At 38.5% G+C, this 18,516-nt stretch overlaps 1 protein-coding gene across 1 annotated transcript; it reads right to left on the bottom strand.

Annotated features, from left to right (window-relative positions):
* Nucleotides 1–15,967: 15,967 nt before the first annotated feature.
* On the bottom strand, nucleotides 15,968–16,987 carry LOC116554393 (olfactory receptor 5A2). The gene has a single exon (XM_032282372.1). The coding sequence runs from the start codon at nucleotides 16,970–16,972 to the stop codon at nucleotides 15,998–16,000; it is 975 nt and encodes a 324-aa protein (XP_032138263.1). The 5' UTR covers nucleotides 16,973–16,987; the 3' UTR covers nucleotides 15,968–15,997.
* Between the last annotated feature and the right edge of the window lie 1,529 nt (nucleotides 16,988–18,516).

Below are 18,516 nucleotides of genomic sequence, written 5' to 3'. Positions count from 1 at the left end.
CAATATAGGTGAGAAATGTTAATGGTACATACTTTGCCTCATAATCAGTCAGAAATGGAACATTGGTTCACTCCTCTTAACCTACATCATGGATTAAAGAGGACTTTGCCAGGAGGCCTTCACTCTTCTAGAAGGGCATCATTTGTTAAGTCCTTTTTCCCATGATTTGGAGTAAAAAAGGCAATGATTTAAAAAGTATCCCTCATGATAGGCTCTATAGAAGATTCTACTGTAAAGGGTGTCATTATACAACATACTTTACATTAAAGTTGTGCTACATAATAGGATTGCTCTAGATTCCTTACTAGATAAACAGAAGTATCTGTGCAGCTTCCGGCACTTGTGACCTATGGAGAAATACATCAAATGTAGATTATAGTGATTTAGTTGTAGGGGATTAATGAAGAGACCACTTACTTGAGTAAACTCTATCTAGCTCATTCTTTGATCTATTTGATTTCAGGTAGTTTGTTTTATGGGGACCCTGGGTAAGGAGCATACTCCAAACTCTTGGTATTATCCTCCTGATAGTCCTAATAGCAGTCTCTCGGTGTGCTATATTCTCTCAAAAGTTTTAAATGTTTGCATGCAGCCATCTCTGGAATGTCTCTTTAACTGGAATGATAAGAACTGACAGAAATGTGTGACCATGAGGACACTGTAACCTATGAATGACACACTGAGACCAGAAACCCAAAATGACAGTAACTGAGAGTGGAGCTAAGACCCTAAGTTTTGTCACACTCTCACCTAAATGAAAACCTGACCAAAAAGGGAGAATTTTTAAACAAAATTATGGGAGGCCATTGTTTTGGACTGAGCTCATGCAGTAGGTGCCTAGAAACCAGACCAAACCAAAATGGAGTCACTTATGCTAAATGTGACATAAACTAAGACTTTAAGGAAACACAGATTCTCGAACAGACAAGGTTTTGTTTTTTTCATATAAACAGGACATTCCAGCATAAGGAGGAACCCTCTACTGAATCCTTGTTCCTCCTTCGTAAAACCCACTCTTCTACTGTTTTCCAGTGGGTTTCAATACCAAATAAATACATTTACAATGGTGACAGTGACATCAATGACTCAAGTTTCAAGCTCTCAAAACTGAGAAGATAACAAAAAGAGGGGAATTGTTAAATCAAGTTTAGCCTAAAGCTGCCTCTTGACTTATTTTAAGTTCAGCCTAAAGGTTTTTCCATGCATTGTGAACTATAAAGAGTAGAGGGGTAAATAGACCATTGCCTACACTTGTGCCAGTCACTGAGTTTTGGCCAATCAAGTATAAATAACTGTTTGAACCGTGTTCAAGTAAGGTAAATGCCAAGCTGTAACCAATCTAGTTGTTTCTGTACCTCAGTTTTGTTTTCTGTACGTCACTTTCCTTTCTCTGCTCATAAATCTTCTTCCACCACCTGACTGTGCTGGAGCCCACTCTGGCTCAAGAAGCAACTCAATTCATGAATCTTTCATTGCTCAATTAAACTGCTTTAGATTTAATTCAGCTGAAGTTTTTATTTTATCAGGAGGCAAAGAGGAAGAACTGAGTAAATTGTGCAGGAAAGATTGAAAAGATAAATCATATTCAGCCACACCAGCCTGCCAAGCATGAGCCCTTTCACCTCCTTCCATCCGGCCTTCCTAGCTCTTTATCTTCTCTCTCCAGATTGAATAGGAAGAGAAGCAATTCTTGTTTTTCAGCACAAGATACTAACAGGGATTAAGCCTATTTTGTTTGCTCCTGAAGGTTTGGTTTTCCTTTCAGAAATACACTGGACATTATATGGGAAGAACACTTAAGAGACTGGGCTGTGGAGAAGACCAAAGAGTCTGTTGCAATATGTTAGCAAATAAGTTCTCCTCATACTTCTAACATGAATTTAATGTTTTATCTGCATCCAACCTTCTTGTTAGAAATTTTCCTTAGCTGTATATAATGAGATAATATTTTTGAAATGTTGTCTAGCTTTTTACCTAATATTCTCTTCCCATATTTCTAACCATTTCTTTCTTCCAGGCAGGTAGGTTGTTAGATTCTCAAACCTCAGAGAAAAAATGTGACAGCAAAAGGAAGTTGAAGCAGAAGTGATAAGACCACAATCATAAGTGAGTCTTCAGAATGGCTTACAGACAAAGCCCGAGATACATCACAATTTTCACCCAGGTTAGGAGACACCAAAAGCAGAGAACTTCTAACCATCTTTTGTTCAAGATCTTGGTTGGCAGGCAGAAACTTAAGGAAATAGGGTCATGGGGGCTTCCAGATAGACATTTGAGTGCTGCAGCTTCCTATGCAATATTGAGGATGGGAGCAACAGAACAATCTTCATCTAACCAAGGGTGGCTTATCAGAATCATCAGACCTAATAGATCTTGAAGATAGAAATAAACAGAAATCAGCAGCAACTCATTTGTGATTTGACAACTGGGGATCTGATGAAACAATAGATATTTTCAGAGTTGCTAGTATGGTGAAATCAAGGATCAGATGTCCCCAGTGCTCTGACATCAGTCAAGTTCTGTAGAACTTAGACAAAAATCTGGGGGTAGGGGAAGAAAAGGAACTTGAATTGATTTTTTTTTCCCTCAGTGGAGAAAAAAAGAGAGTATAAAGTAAAAATAGAGTTATGGAATGATGATGAAAATTGTGTTTCTTGAACACCAGAATTTGTAGATTGTCAAAATCCCTTGAGTGCATTATATAAGTATTATCATCTTCTATCTTAATAGACCAGTTGACTATACCTTAATTTATTTAATCATTTTTTTCTATTTTTGTTTCAAGCCACAACATTTTATAGTAATTCCTTGTATGGTAATAGACAATTAACATCCTTCTGAGAATTAAGACAACTTATTCAAAATGAGTCATATTTTCGTGATTCTTGGTATGTATTGCAAGATTAAATTTAGACTGAGGAATCTTTTATTTTAATGGCAGAAAAAATAATTTAAACCGGATGAAGCATTAAAGTGAATCTTTTAGCTCATCAAACCAAGGTATTCAGAGAAAATTTGATCCACTGGCCCAAACAATATTATCAAATAGCCAGTTTCTTTTACTCAGTTTAGTGTGCCTTATGCAGTAATTGTGCCATCCTGTGGCAAATTTTCCTAGTAGTAGCATAATTCTTGTACAAGTTCCAGATATCACAGTCCCTCCTCACATCATCCTAAGGAAGAGAGTGTCCCTTCTGGTAGATACCACAGATGAAAAGTTTCTTCCCAGATGCCTAGCAAGCATCTCCTTGTATTTTTCTGGCTTTGATTGGGCTATATTACCCACTCCTACTCCAAGCTAGTTATTACAGCAGTTGGATGATATTTGCTGATTGCTGATTGACTTAAACCAATCAGGATTTATCTCTGAACCCAGAGTTGGAACCAAAGTTATTCAAACAATGACAGCTGAGAACAGAAAAGAACATCTTTCCCCACTGTAAGAAAAAATAAAAAAATTTAAGATACTCCTCTGAGAAAGAATGATTATGAATGCTAAGCAGTATATGAATAAATAAATAATCACTGATTTTTGTAACTCTCAATATAATAAATGTAAATTATACATAGTTTTAAAAGTCAAGTTAATTTTAATACTTAAAATGGAAAACAGTTCTGGTTCTATCCTCATTCTTGTTCCTGATATAGCACCCTGTTCTTGTTTTAAGGACACAATACCTTCTTCAATCTGACTGTATTAATTTTTGAATTTTATTTCCTATTTTAAAGTTCCTAGATTGTCTTTTTGTCATTGGATTCCTTTTTTTCTGTTTGTTTTAGGGCTCTGTCTGGTGGTCCTTGAGTATGCTTTCAAATTGCAGAATGAGCATTGAAAAACAAGTTCTGAAGCTTGGTGTTCATGGTCAGAGATAGTCTTCTGGCAAACTTTCTGCTAGGTGATCTGGCAGGAACTTCACAATTTCTGAGATGGACTCATCCTGTAAGCATCAGTAGTTATGTTCCCTTGAGCCGGAAATTCAGGAGTGTTCCAAGGGTTGAATGAGTGAACGGAGTAGGTCCATGGTGGACAGAGGAGCTCAAACTGAGGAAATCTACCTTTTCTCGATGTAGATATTATTGTAGTGCCTCTGTTTTTAGCATTCCTCCTTAGCTATGTGTAACAGCCCCAAGCCCACAGTGCCTGGTTCAGTTCTCCAGAGAATAAACTTTTGGTCTTCTGACAGAGTTGGGGAGGGACAGTGGGGGAAAGGTTGCCAGACCCAAGAGGAAGGGAGGGGCTGGTCCATATTGGGGCTGGCCCAGGAATCCAGCTGTTTCTTAATAGATTTTCAACGAAAATCAGTTCTAAGCCTTACCCACCCTGTGCAGGTTCCTAGGGCTTTCCATTTCTGATCCTTTCTGAGGTCGTGCAATCAAATGGCTTCTTCCCTACTCTTCCACCCTACCCCATCCAGAACTCATAGTTTCCTGATTTATTTATTCTGAGTCGGTGGCCCCTTAAACATCTGCTTTCCACCTACCAACTCTTGTCAACACTTCTCCTATTCGCCACATCCTGGTGGTTTTATAATTTAAAAAACAAAAACTTTTATTGTCATTTTAGGTAGGCTCCAGGAGGAAGTAAAGACAAAGTTGTGGATTTAGCCCAAATATTTAATCAAATATCACAACTATATTTTTTAAATGTTTCAACCATTTTATATTTTCCCTAGAAATAAGTGACTATATACTAGCACTCACTGTATTTTCCCCCACATTCAAATAATGTAATTTCTAAATTATTTTAATATTTGTTTTTGACTGATATTTTATTAGGTAGAAGAATTGCTTTAATTTTCCTTTATTACCTTTGAAATAGAACTTTTTATTCATATGTTTATGTTTTTAAGCAGATTAATTCTAATTTCTATTGCCTTTGCTTATTAAAATGTAATTAGCTTACACTGTTATAATACCAATTTCCATAGCCTACTGATTGCTCTTAAAAACATGTTTTAATATTCCTAAGGCCTTATTCCTGAGTAATAAGCATACATACATATATGTGTGTAGATTAAAGATATGAGGAAACCACATTTTGCTTTCATTCCAAAAGTATAATTAAATCATAGTTTTAAAAATTAAATTTCCATCTGTCATATTTGACTGAGAAACTGAGAAATTCTGTATCTTCAACATAGAATCCAAAATAAATAACTTTATTAACATACTATAATTGATCTAAAAACCAAGGCCTATCAATACGTAATTTTGATTTTCACTATAAAAAGCTAATGCTTTCTAAAACAAAAAAGAATATATGTTGTTACAATATAATATAGCATAAAAATTGTATAGTCTTGATAACCATATTTCCCCCAGAAGAGATCTACTGAGAACTTACCTGCCACATAAATTGTTTTATTTTTTATCAAGTACTTTTAGGAATTTTGCTGAATGTAAGTGATAGTATAATTTTGGCTCAGAAGGAACTCAAATACTAAGATTTGCTCTAAAATACTAATGTTTATTCATTCATTCAACAAATATTGATCAAATGCATACCTAATGTGCCAGGCACTGTTCAGATGCAGTCCTGTTATCAATGACAGAAGCCTAGGTGACTGTGAGTGTACACAGTACAGTGCATCTTCCCTTTCTCTTTAGAATCCAAAAAAGACAGGTAGGTAATAATGTCACAGGAAGTGAATGATACAGTTTGGCTGTATACCCATCTTAAATTGTACCCAACTCATCTTAAATTGTAGCTCCCATAATTACCTCATTTTGTGGGAGGGACCCTGTGGGAGTTAATTGAATCATGGGAGTGGTTTCCTCCATACTGTTCTCATGGTAATGAATATGTGTCACTAGATCTGATGGCTTTTTTTTTGGGTTGGGGAGAGGGTTGGGATCACCTTCCCCTGAGGTCCCCCTACCCTTGACTTTGGCTTTTCTGCTGAGGACAGACTTGTCAGTGTGGTGGGGGCTGGGTTGAGGGAAGCTGGATGGGGACACTGAAGCCTTCAATCCTTCTCATCTCTGGCATTAAAGCCTTCAATCCTTCTCATCTCTGATGCTTCCTCAAGGGATTCAGAACTTGTTTTAAAATCACAGGTTCTGCTGCAAATGACAGGCAGGGGAGAAGCAACCCAGGGGCTGGGTAGAGCAGCAGCTATTTTCTAGCAATTGCATTGATGTGTATAGTTCTTTATGGAATTGTGTCTTCCTATTCTGTTATTTTTTTCACTTTTAGTAAAAATTAATCATTTGTTTGACCACAAACACAGACCAAGGGAAGGGAGAAAGGGAAAAGGGCAAGTAGCAGGGTTTGCCAAAGGAGTAGTCTTCAGGGTCTCACAGAACCAGGATGGGATCTGAAGCCCAGCTTCTCAGTGGGCTCCAGTGCTGTGTGAGCACAGGCAAGTTACCTCCCCTCTCTGATCTGCAGCTTCTCACACATCCACCTGGGATGATAATCCACACATCACAATGTTCTCAGGAAGATTACAGAAAAAGTTTCCCCTTTTGCTTGGCTCTCATTCTTCTCTTGTCTGCTGCCACGTAAGACATGCCTTGCACTTTCCACCATGATTGTGAGGACTTCCCCAGCCACATGGAATTGTAAGTCCATTAAACCTCTTTCTTTTGTAAATTTCCCAATCTTGGATATGTCTTTATCGGCAGTTTGGAAGCAGACCAATATAGTTGGACTTCTTCCCATCCTACTCTGATTCCACGAAGAACTGCTCCAAGACAAAAGCTACCTTTTGAGGATAGAGAAAGGATATCATCAAACTCAGCTTTAGGGACACATGCCGAATACCAAAAAGAAGAAAAAAAGGTTAAGAATAATTATTTTAATTAGCTTGACTTTATCATTCTACATTGTTGACACATATCAAAACATCAGGTTGTACCCCATAAATGCATGTAATTATGATCTGTCAATTAAAGTAATATAGTTTTTTAAGTATAATGGTGAGTTGCAGCTCATTGTAAAAGTAAATCAAATGTCAGCCATACAAAGGAACAAAATCATGTCTTTTACAAGGACCTGGATGGAGTTGGAAGCCATTATCCTCAACAAACTAATGCAGGAACAGAAAACCAAACACTGCATGTTCTCACTTACAAATGACAGCTGAATGGTGAGAACACATGAACACATGGAGGGAAATGACATACACTGGGGCCTGTCAGGGTTGGGGAGGGACAGCATCAGGAAAATAACTAATGGATGTTGGGCTTAATACCTAGGGGATGGGATGATCTGTGCAGCAAACCACCATCACACATGTTTAACTATGTAACAAACATGCACATGTATCCTGGAACTTAAAAGCTGGAAAAAAAGTGATAAGAAGGACTTTCTAGGTAGGTAAATCTTTCCAGGTAGGACCCAATGGGAGAGAGTTCTTGGGAGCCTTCAGGCTATTCCTACTATTCGGGGGTGGAAGGTGGAGGAGAAGCTGAAGGGATAGATCTGAAATCAACAATAAAAATAAAAATATACGTGAAGTTTTAAAAAAAAAACATAAAACCACATGATAAAGTTATTTGTTTTTGAAATGTTATTACATATAGTTTATAATGTTAAAACATAGAAAGACGTAAAATTAAAAAAAAAAAGTAAATCAAATGGAAAAAAAAGGCCAAAGTCCTAAAAAAAAGAAGGCTAACTTGCTAAAGCAAAAAGTCTCATGCAAATCTCCAACCTTCTGTTGGAAAACTACCAGGGATGGCATGTATCAAAACAATTCCACAACCTTCCAAGATCTAAAGCCACTGACATTGAAGGTGTTAAACAGAGAAGAAATACCTGCTTTGCCTTCTGCTTTTCAAGAAGAAAAAATGTCATTTATACATGTAGTACAGACAACACAGGCAATTGTCAGTACTATCAGTCACAGGGCACATGAAATGTGGAGAAAGAAGACTGGACTGGTGCAAGACTTCTCAGAACCCACATCTTCTTGATGAGTCCCCCAGAACACCTCCCGCTGCAGTTCAGCCCCAGATAGAGTCTTACTGCTAATTGTTTTGTAGTCTAAGAGTCAAATTGAGGGGTGAAATAACCCCTGCCAGGCTACATACACAGCTTTCAGTTGTTAGGAAATGAGCTATGAGTTTCAGTGTTGTGTCTGACTTACAGTCTTTTCTCCTTCTAAACCATGCAGAGCAATTTTGCTTCTTAAGAATTTCTTCAGATCAAAGCAACTCAGCCTCTTTTTGAATAAGAAAGACATTTTATTAGAACAAACAAGCATATATCATACAATATCAAAGTCATACTTTATGCCTGCCAATTTTTCTGTGTATGCTGACATTTAAGCCTAGTTTGACATCATAGTTCTATTTCAGAAGAACTTGGCTTTGGGCACAAGATGAATTCTCTGTTTTTCTGTGAGGTCTCGCTGGGTCCCAGCTGCTGGTTTATTTATAGAATGTGGTCCCACCCAAAGTGTGTGGTTACTCTTTTCAACTAGATAGTGCCAGCCATTTGGTCTGGCAACTCTGAAGAGAGATGCTGCTATACCTAGTTTGTAAAAGTTCCAAGCAATGAATAAAGAAGAGACTTGCGTGGCTATTTCTTTGCTTATAGGAAAGAGGGAACTCTCATCCCTGGCCAGGCCCATAAGCAGTATTGCATATAGGAGATCTTGACCAGCATAAGGGGAGAGAGAAGCACAAGATGAGAGAGGGTGGAATAAAGGCAGCAAAGGTCAACACAAACAGCTGGCTTATCTTCCTCAGTGGATTTGAAAATGTTACAGACATGAGGACAAGTCACCAGGAAATCAGGGAAGTAGTCACGGATCAAGCTGATGGGATATTGTGCCTGTATACAAAGCATATCTGTTTACATGCAAGATAGTCAGGTTTCCCCTGCTTGCTTTTATGTCAGGGAGATCTAGATTCATTACTGAACACAAGCAAGTGAAATGTAAATGATTTCTCATTTCCATGGATGATCACAGAATAGGCAAGCTCTAAGTTTGTCAATATTTAAGACTAGAAATAGAAGACTTTTCATCTTTAGAAAAATGTTAAACATCTTATCAGAGCTCCTTTAATGCATCACTCATTAATTCATGAGTGTGCTTAATTATATGTACCTACAAAGAAAAAAAGTAGGTGAATGTTGATGGCGCATAGGACAACAAGGTGTCTACAAAACACTAAAACTTAAACCATAAAATCAGCCCATGGTTTCACTACACACTCTCTGTGTGTAAGCTGTGTAACAGAAGCATTTTAGAGAAAATATATATATTTCTTAAACCAAAAGCAGGAAAAGCTGTACATTCATCGGTCTATAAATATTGATTAGGAGGAAGGACAGTCATCTTGGAAGAGAGGAAAAGGAACGCTTGGGTAGAAAAATTGGTAGTGTCCTTGCCCAGGGCTTCAGCCGGTCTGGACCATAGAGCTGGTATATCCTGATACACCTAGAGTTGGGTGTATGAGGAACTGATCTGCTTTATCCACTTTTCTGTGATCCCTTTCTCTCCAAATAGACTTTTCATTGTAATTTATCTTTCTATATGGCTTCCTGGCAGATGGTGAATTGTACCACTGGCACAAGTACAAGCTTGGCAGCTTTGTTCTTCACTGAAAATTAAATCTGTCATTCTGGCATATGCATCTAGCTATTCTGAGTTTGGTTAGCTTCAGTCCATCTGGAAAAGATTTTTGGAAGTTGCAAACATGAGTGCCACACCCTGGATGATGATAATTTTACTAAAGTGAATTCTATCTCCAGCTAGCTAGTCCTCCCAGGAAAGTTTTACTTCCTCCTACTTCAGATGGCTATAAAATGCCTGATTCCTTTAGGGCCCAAAATATTCCATTTAATGTATGTCTGATTGTATGCCCCATAATAAATATACTTATTTAGAAAACATTTAACATGCGCCTTCCTCTAAACCCCAAAACATTCAAGTCTCACAACCAATCTCCATCTTATGCATTAGAATTAATCACTATTAATAAGACTTACATTCTTATTGGTAGTTGGGCAAACTGCAAAAGTACCTTATATCTTCTTAGTGCAATGAGAAAATTTCCATTACTGGTAGATATATATGTGGTTGCACAAGAAAAATTTTCATGAAGATTTTGTATTTAGAATCTCCGTTCATCAAAAAGTTTAAAGATGAATAAGACTGAGAATAGCTCCACGTAAATCCAAACCATGAGACAGTTTCATTAGTTAGTTGTGTTGTTTCAATGACTTTTGACATTAGGAGGACTTAAGATTAGCTACAATTTTGAAAATTGGTAAACTGAAGGATAGTGAGTTGGAGTACAGGTCAAAAAAGGTGTAGGACAAAAAAAAGCTATAAGGAAAATGGGGAGAGGCATCCAGATAGCTGATAGAGTTGGCAAAATAGCCACATCTGTGAAGCTGAGCTTACTCTAATTCCCTAAGAACTGCTTCTGAGAGAAATCACAGAGATAAAAAGTATGGGTGTGCTTCTTTGCTGAGTCTCAGTTGGAGTGGATACCCTAACCCTATTTCTTTGGTCTCTTTTTAACACATTACCCTGAATTTTTCTTGATTTGTATAAGTTTAGTAAAAATATTGACTAATAATATAAGTTAACATGTACTAAGTATTACCATATGCCAGGCACTGGACTAAGCCCTCTTTATGCATATTCTCACTTAATTGTTGTACCAATTTTATGGGGTACGTTGACGAAAAGAGTCAAACTCTGTAAAATATTTCAAGAGATTTATTCTGAGCCAAATATGAGTGACCATGGCCCCTGACACACCCCTCAGGAGGTCATGAGAACACGTTCCGAAGGTGGCCGGGTTACAGCCTGGTTTTATATATTTTAGGGATGCATGAGACATTAATCAAATGCATCTAAGAAGTACATTGGTTTCATTCAGAAAGGTGGGACAACTGAAAGTTGGGGCTTCCAGGCTACAGGTAAATTTAAACATTTTCTGGCAGACAATTGGTTGAGTTTGTCTGAAGTCCTGGGATTAATGGAAAGGAATGTTCAGGTTATGGTAAAAGACTGTAGAGACCAAGTGTGACTGTGCAGAGGAACCCCTCAGATAGCAGACAACAGAGAGAGCAGGTTGTAAATTGTTTCTTATCAGACTTAATAAAAGGGTGCCTAGTTCTTAGTTGATTATTTCCTGGATCTGGGAAGAAAGAAAGGAAAACAAAGGGGAAAGGGGATTCTCTATAGAATGTGGATTTTTCCCACAAGAGACTTTGCAGGGCAATTTCCAGGTATGGCAAGGAAATGTATTTTAGGGTAAAACATTTTTATTTTCTTCCTTGTTATGCCAGAGTCAGATTGGAAAATAAGTCACTATATATGGGGTTAAATAAAACCCATCTGAGAAGAATTTATGGTTTGCAGGGCATGATGCCCCAGACTCCTTAGAAAGGAATTTCAGCAAGATTAAAAAAAAAAAATCAGAACTTAGTCCTCAGGTAGCTACATGAAATTACCCTTATTTCACGGATGAGGAAAATAGAGTTTGTAAATAACGTGGATCAGGTTATGTACCTACAAAATGGCAGAGATGAAACTAATAATATCAGGTGTGATTACTTAAAAATGAATATTCTTAACCTTCTTTGCAAAAGTCACTCCAGATCCTTTTTATTGCAATAAACCCATTGCAAAGATTACATTTCTAATCAAACTAAGGAAATCTCTACTATTGTTTTATTTGGATAATGATTAAGCATTATATAATAATAATAGTAATAGCACCTCTTGGACATTTTCTATTCACAATAGAGTATTCTAAGTATTTACATGTACTGACTCGTTTAATTCCTCACAATAATCCTAGGAGTAAATTACTATTGTACTTTGTATTTTATGATGAGGATCTGAGGCATCTAGAGTCAAAGCAACTTGCCTAAAGACACAGGCGCAGGGATAAATTCCTGGGCACTTACACACTCCCAAGACTAAACCAGGAAGAAGTTGAATTACTGAATAGACCAATAACAAGGTCTCAAGTTAAAGCAGCAATTAATAGCCTACCAACCAAAAAAATTCCAGGACCAGACAAGTTCACAGCCGAATTCTGCCAGAGGTACAAAGAGGAGCTGGTACCATTCCTTCTGAAACTATTCCAAACAATATAAAAAGAGGGAATCCTCCCTAACATCATCCTGATACCAAAATCTGGCAGAGACGCAACTAAGAAAGAAAATTTCAGGCTAATATCCATGATGAACATTGATGCAAAAATCTCCAATAAAATACTGGCAAACAAAATCCAACAAAACATAAAAAAGCTTATCCATCACGATCAAGTTGGCTTCATCCAGGGATGCAGGGTTGGTTCAACATCTGCAAATCCATAAACACAATCCATCACATAAACAGAACCAAAGACAAAAAACAAATGATTATCTCAATAGACGTAGAGAAGGACTTTGACAAAATTTAACAGCCCTTTATGCTAAAAACTCTCAATAAACTAAGTATAGATGGATTGTATCTCAAAATAATAAGAGCTATTTATGACAAACCCACAGCCAATATATACTGAATGGGTATAAACTGGAAGCATTCCCTTTGAAAACTGGCACAAGACAAGGATGTCCTCTCTCACCACTCCTATTCAACATATTATTGGAAGTTCTGGCTAGGGCCATCTGGCAAGTGAAAGAAATAAAGGGTATTCAAATACGAAGAGAGGACATCAAGTTGTCCCTGTTTGCAGATGATATGATTGTATATTTAGATGATATGATTGTATATTTAGAAGACCCCATTGTCTCGGCCCAAAATCCCCTTAAGCTGATAAGGAATTTTAGCAAAGCCTAAGGATACAAAATCAGTGTGCAAAAATCACAAGCATTCCTATATACCAATAACAGACAAACAGAGAGCCAAATTATGAGTAAACTCCCATTCACAATTGCTACAAAGAGAATAAAATACCTAGGAATACAACTAACGAGATTTGTGAAGGACCTCTTCAAGAACTACAAACCACTGCTCAAGGAAATAAGACAGGACACAAACAGATGGAAAAACATTCGATGCTCATGGTTAGGAAGAATCAATGTCATAAAAATGGCCATACTGACCAAAGTAATTTACAGATTCAATGCTATCCCCATCAAGCTACCAATGACCTTCCTTGCAGAACTGGAAAAAACCGCCTTAAACTTCATATGGAACCAAAAAAGAGCCCACATAGCCAAGACAATCCTAAGCAAAAAAAAAAAAACAAAGCTAGAGGAATCATGCTACCTGACTTCAAGCTATATTACAAGGCTACTGTAATCAAAACAGTATGGTACCAAAACAGATATATAGACCAATGGAACAGAACAGAGGCCTCAGAAAGAATGCTACACAACTACAACCATCTGATCTTTGACAAACCTGACAAAAACAAAGCAATGGGGAAAGGATTCCATATTTAATAAATGGTGTTGGGAAAACTGGCTAGCCATATGCAAAACGCTGAAACTGGATCCCTTCCTTACACCTTATACGAAAATTAATTCCAGATGGATTAAAGATATAAACATGATGCCTAACACCATAAAAACTCTAGAAGAAAACCTAGGCAACACCATTCAGGACATAGGCATGGATAAGGACTTCATGACTAAAACACCAAAAGCAATGGCAACAAAAGCCAAAATAGATAAATGGGATCTAATTAAACTTCAGAGCTTCTGCACAGCAAAAGAAACTATCAATAGAGTAAGCCAGCAACCAACAAAATGGGAAAAAAATTTTGCAATCTACCCATTTGACAAAGGGCTACTATCTAGAATCTATGGACAACTTAAACAAATTTACAAGAAAAAACAAACAACCCTATCAAAAAGTGGGCAAAGAATATGAACAGATGCTTTTTAAAAGAAGACATTTATGCAGCCCACAAACATATGAAAAAAAGCTTATCATCACTTGTCATTAGAGAAATGCAAATGAAAACCACATTGGGATACCACCTCATGCCAGTTAGAATGGCGATCAATAAAAAATCATGAGACAACAGATGCTGGAGAGGATGTGGAGAAATAGGAACAATTTTGCACAGTTCCTGGGAGCATAAATTAGTTAAATAGAAATTCCATTTGACCCAGAAATCCCATTACTGGGTATATAACCAAAGGATTATTAATCATTCCATTATAAAGACACATGAACACGTATGTTTATTGCAGCACTGTTCACAATAGCAAAGACTTGGAACCAATCCAAATGTCCATCAATGATAGACTGAATTAAGAAAATGTGGCACATATACACTGTGGAATACCATACAGCCATAAAAAGGGATGAGTTCCTGTCCTTTGCAGAGATATGGATGAAACTGGAAACCATCATTCTCAGCAAACTGACACAAGAACAGAATAGGAAAAGAGGATGTCAAATTGTCCCTGTTCGACGTCCTCACTCATAAGTGGGTGTTGAACAATGAGAACACACAGGCACAGGGAAGGGAATATCACACACTGGAGCCTGGGGGATGGGGGCTTAGGGGAGGAATAGCAGGGGGTGGGAGGATTGAGGAGGGATAGCATTAGGAGAAATACCTAATGTAGATGACAAGGTGATAGATGCAGCAAACCACCACCATGGCACGTATATACCTATGTAACAAACCTGCATGATCTGTACATGTACCCCAGAACTCAAAGTATAATGATAAAAAATTTTTAAAAGACACAGAGGCAGATATTATTTACTCACTTATTTATGGCCTACCCAAGAAAGGCCACAGTTGAATGAATTTATTCCAGTTCTTTACTGCCAGCTCAAGGACACATAACAAGTTCTGAGAAAATGTAGAGGAGAAAAATCATTTTCTTCAATGCCTTAGCTAAGTTCTCTTCTAGAATTTATCATAACCCTGGCAAAAGTAGAGAACTTTTCATTCCAAATGAGTGTATGCTTCCCTTTAGATTCCTAAGAAACATTAATTGTTGGTTAGAAAGCTGTCACTTTGGGCTTAAGCAATAAATTCCTTGGTTTTTTTTAAAGCTTTTTAGTGACCTCTTTTTGTAGTTGATTGAATTGGCCAAGAGTTGTTTGTTCATTCATTAAGGCCTATACTAGTCTGTTCTTGCACTGCTATAAAAATATTCCTTAGGCTAGGTAATTGACAAAGAGGCTTAATTGGCTCACAGCTCTTCAGGCTTTACAGGAAGCATGGTGCTGGCATCAGCTCAGCTTCTAGGGAGTCCTCAGGAAGCTTACAATCATGACAGAAGGCAAAGGGGGAGCAGGCACATCACATGGCAAAAGAGAGAGACAGACAAAGAGAGTGACAGAGTGAGAGGAGAGAGAGAGTGGCGGGGGCAGGGAGGAGTGCTACACACTTTTAAATGACCAGCTCTCTCAAGAACTCACTATCATGAATATAGCACCAAGCCATGAGGGATCCACCCCCCAGGATTCAAACACCCCCCACCAGGCCCCACCTCCAGCACTGAAGATTCCAATTTGACATGAGATATGGGTGGGGACAAATAGCCAAATTACATCAAGGCCCAAATCAGAATTCCTGCCTTCATGCCGCTACAGAGTATTAAAACTCTCCCATCAGTCACAGGGGCTCATGCAGCCATGATTCTGAAACATGGGAAGGTGTCTGCCTGTGGTTTTCATGAGCTCTAATGAAAGCGTTTGGGAATCTCAGAAGAAGGAAAACTGTTTAGAAAAAGCATCATCCTCTTCAGGTGATTATACCATGTCATACCCTAAAGATCACCACACTAAATGCTGGACTAACATTGTTTCAATGATTCTCCTGCTATACAAACAAACTCTGTTTTGATATTCCAGGATGTTTTTTGTCATGGTGAAGTTTTCTGCTAAACAGAGCATTTAAAACCTCAAACTGTACAATGCTATTCATTTTACAATGCAACAATGGCCAAATTGTTTTTTAATAGCCAACAGGCAAACTATTAGTGAAATCTTAGGAAGTGGGGAAAAACCCCAATTCACAATAACTCCTTCTATAGATCAACTAGTTCAAAATTACGTAAATGTCTGCACAATTGACCCATCTCACAGCTTCACTGCAAACATTAGCCCAAGGTCATAAAAATGAATGGTCGACTGTGAGAAATCATGGGGTTCTTTTCCATGGCTTTCCTCATGGCATTTTTAATCTCCTTATTCCTAAAACTGTAGATGATGGGATTCACCACAGGGATCACCAAGGCATAGAATATGGACACCACCTTGTCCCTGTTTAGGGAGTAGCTAGAACTGGGTCGCATGTACATGAAGAATCCAGAACCATAGAAGAGGATCACAGCAGTCAGGTGAGAGGCACAAGTGCTGAAGGCCTTGGTCCTACCTGTAGCTGAGCTGATCTTCAGAACAGCAGCAACAATGTAACCGTAGGAGATGAGGACCACTAGCACAGACACTATTCCAACGACAACACCCACTACGAAGGTCACCACCTGGCTGGTGAAGGTATCAGAGCAGGACAGAGCAAGGACTGGAGGGAGGTCACAGAAAAAGTGGTTGATCATATTGGGCCCACAGAAATCATGCCGATAGACAGAGTATGTTTCGATGAAAGAACTAAGGAATCCACCCACATAGGCACCCACCACCATCTTTAAACAAAGTGTATGGGTTATGAGGACTGTGTAAAGCAAGGGGTTGCAGATTGCAGCATACCGGTCATAAGCCATAGCTGCCAGGAGAAAGCACTCAGTCAGCCCCATCCCACAGAACACAAAGTACTGAGTGGCACAGCCAACAAAGGAAATGGTTTTCTGCTCTGTGATGATGTCAGAGAGCATCTTAAGGGCAGTGGAGGACACATAGCAGATGTCCAGGAAGGACAGGTTACTGAGGAAGAAGTACATGGGTGTGTGCAGGTGAGAGTCCATCCTGATGAGGGTGATGAGGCTTAGGTTCCAGGCCAACGTCAGGAGGTAGAGCCCCAGAAATAACACGAAAAGGAAAATCTTCATTTGAGGATGGTCTGAAAGTCCCAGGAGGATGAATTTTGTCAAAATTGTGTTGTTCCTTCCTACAGCCATAGGCCTGCTTCCTGCGTAAAGGAAAGAAGAATCTTGTGGTTAAATTTTGTTTGTCATTTTAAGAGTGGGTATTTCCTGGAAGATCATGCAAACAGTCAGCACCCAGTAAAACAACACCCAGTTAAAGCCCAGCCACCTGCTAGGCCAAGACTTTTCAGAGGAAGTCTATGCTTGTTGACCAAAAGAGAATGCGTCTAACAATAAAGTAGAAACTGATGGGAAGTTGGAAGCCTGAGTTTTGTCTTCAGCTCCATTCATAAACCTGCTGGGGCTTTGAAAAGGTCACTTCTCCAGATTCTCATTTTCCCAAATGGGAAATGAGAGGGTTGAATCAGATGAGTTTGAAGTGCCGCTTTGAACTTGGGCTCCTTGTGCCTTTTTTCGTCTTTCTGACTTGAAAATAAAGTATAAATAAATAAAGTAAAATAAAGTTAGGCATTTTATGTGTTATAGATCTTTAGTATAATAACTCAAAAGAAGGGAACTAAATACAATGGGCTATAATTTTTGACATGTTCCATTTTGGGAGAGGAAATCCATGCAACAGTCTAACAATCTATTCTTCTAGGTAGTAAAACTAAGTGGGGAAAAAAAGTGTGTGTGTGTGTGTGTACATATTTGTGTGTATATGTATATTTGTGTATGTATGTTATATGTATGTACGCAGGGATAATTGTATATATGTATATCTTTGTGCATACATATATACACACACACTTAGTATGCTTAAGACCAGAAAATTTATTCTAATTATGTAATGTTTTTAATACAAGTCATTGCACAAAATTCAAAGAATGGTCAAAATTTGGACTAGCACAGTCAGCGCAATTATAGGGAAGAAGGGATATGAACATGTCTCCATGAAAGGGAAGAGGGAGCAGTACCTAAGCTGACTGAGATGGGCTGAGCATGCTGGTCAAGAACCAACAGCAATCAATATTTCCTGGGCAAGAAAAGCAGCAGGGAGGAGAAGTTTCATTCAGTATTTAAAGACAGTGATAAGCAAGGGACAACTTTGATATGATCAGGCCAAATCAGATGATCACTACGAAGACAAGAGATAAGCCCATGTATATCTGGTAGTTAAGAAACACAGACTGGCACTGATGTAAGATCAAAATGAAGAAAACAGGCTGGGTGCAGTGGCTCACTCATGTAATCCCAGGACGTTGGGAGGTGGAGGTAGCCCAATTGCTTTAGCTTAGGAATTTGAAACCAGTCTGGGCAACATGGCGAAACCCCGTCTCTACTAAAAATACAAAAAATAGCTGGGTTTGGTGGCATGGCAGTCCCAACTACTTGGGAGGCTGAGGCAGGAGAATCACTTGAACCTGGGAGGTGGAGATTGCCGTGAGCCAAGATCGCACCACTGCACTCCAGCCTGGTGACAGAGGGATAGTCCACGTAAAAAAAAAAAAAAAAAAAAATTAGCGGCGTGTGGTGCCACGTGCCTCTAGTCCCAGCTACTTGGGAGGCTGAAGTGGGGGGATCGTTTGAACCCAGGAGGTCTAGGCTTCAGTGAGCTGTCATGGCACCACTGCACT

Source organism: Sapajus apella, unplaced genomic scaffold (assembly GCF_009761245.1).
Source record: "Sapajus apella isolate SASKATOON/1434 unplaced genomic scaffold, GSC_monkey_1.0 scaffold14, whole genome shotgun sequence".
NCBI classification, from domain to species: domain Eukaryota; kingdom Metazoa; phylum Chordata; class Mammalia; order Primates; family Cebidae; genus Sapajus; species Sapajus apella.
The sequence above is the reverse complement of the archived record's forward strand: the minus strand, read 5'-3'. Positions and strand labels throughout refer to the sequence as shown.

What these genes read in the sequence shown, in the direction of transcription:
- LOC116554393 (XM_032282372.1), bottom strand. Translation starts at nt 16,972, where the DNA reads ATGGCTGTAGGAAGGAACAACACAATTTTGACAAAATTCATCCTCCTG.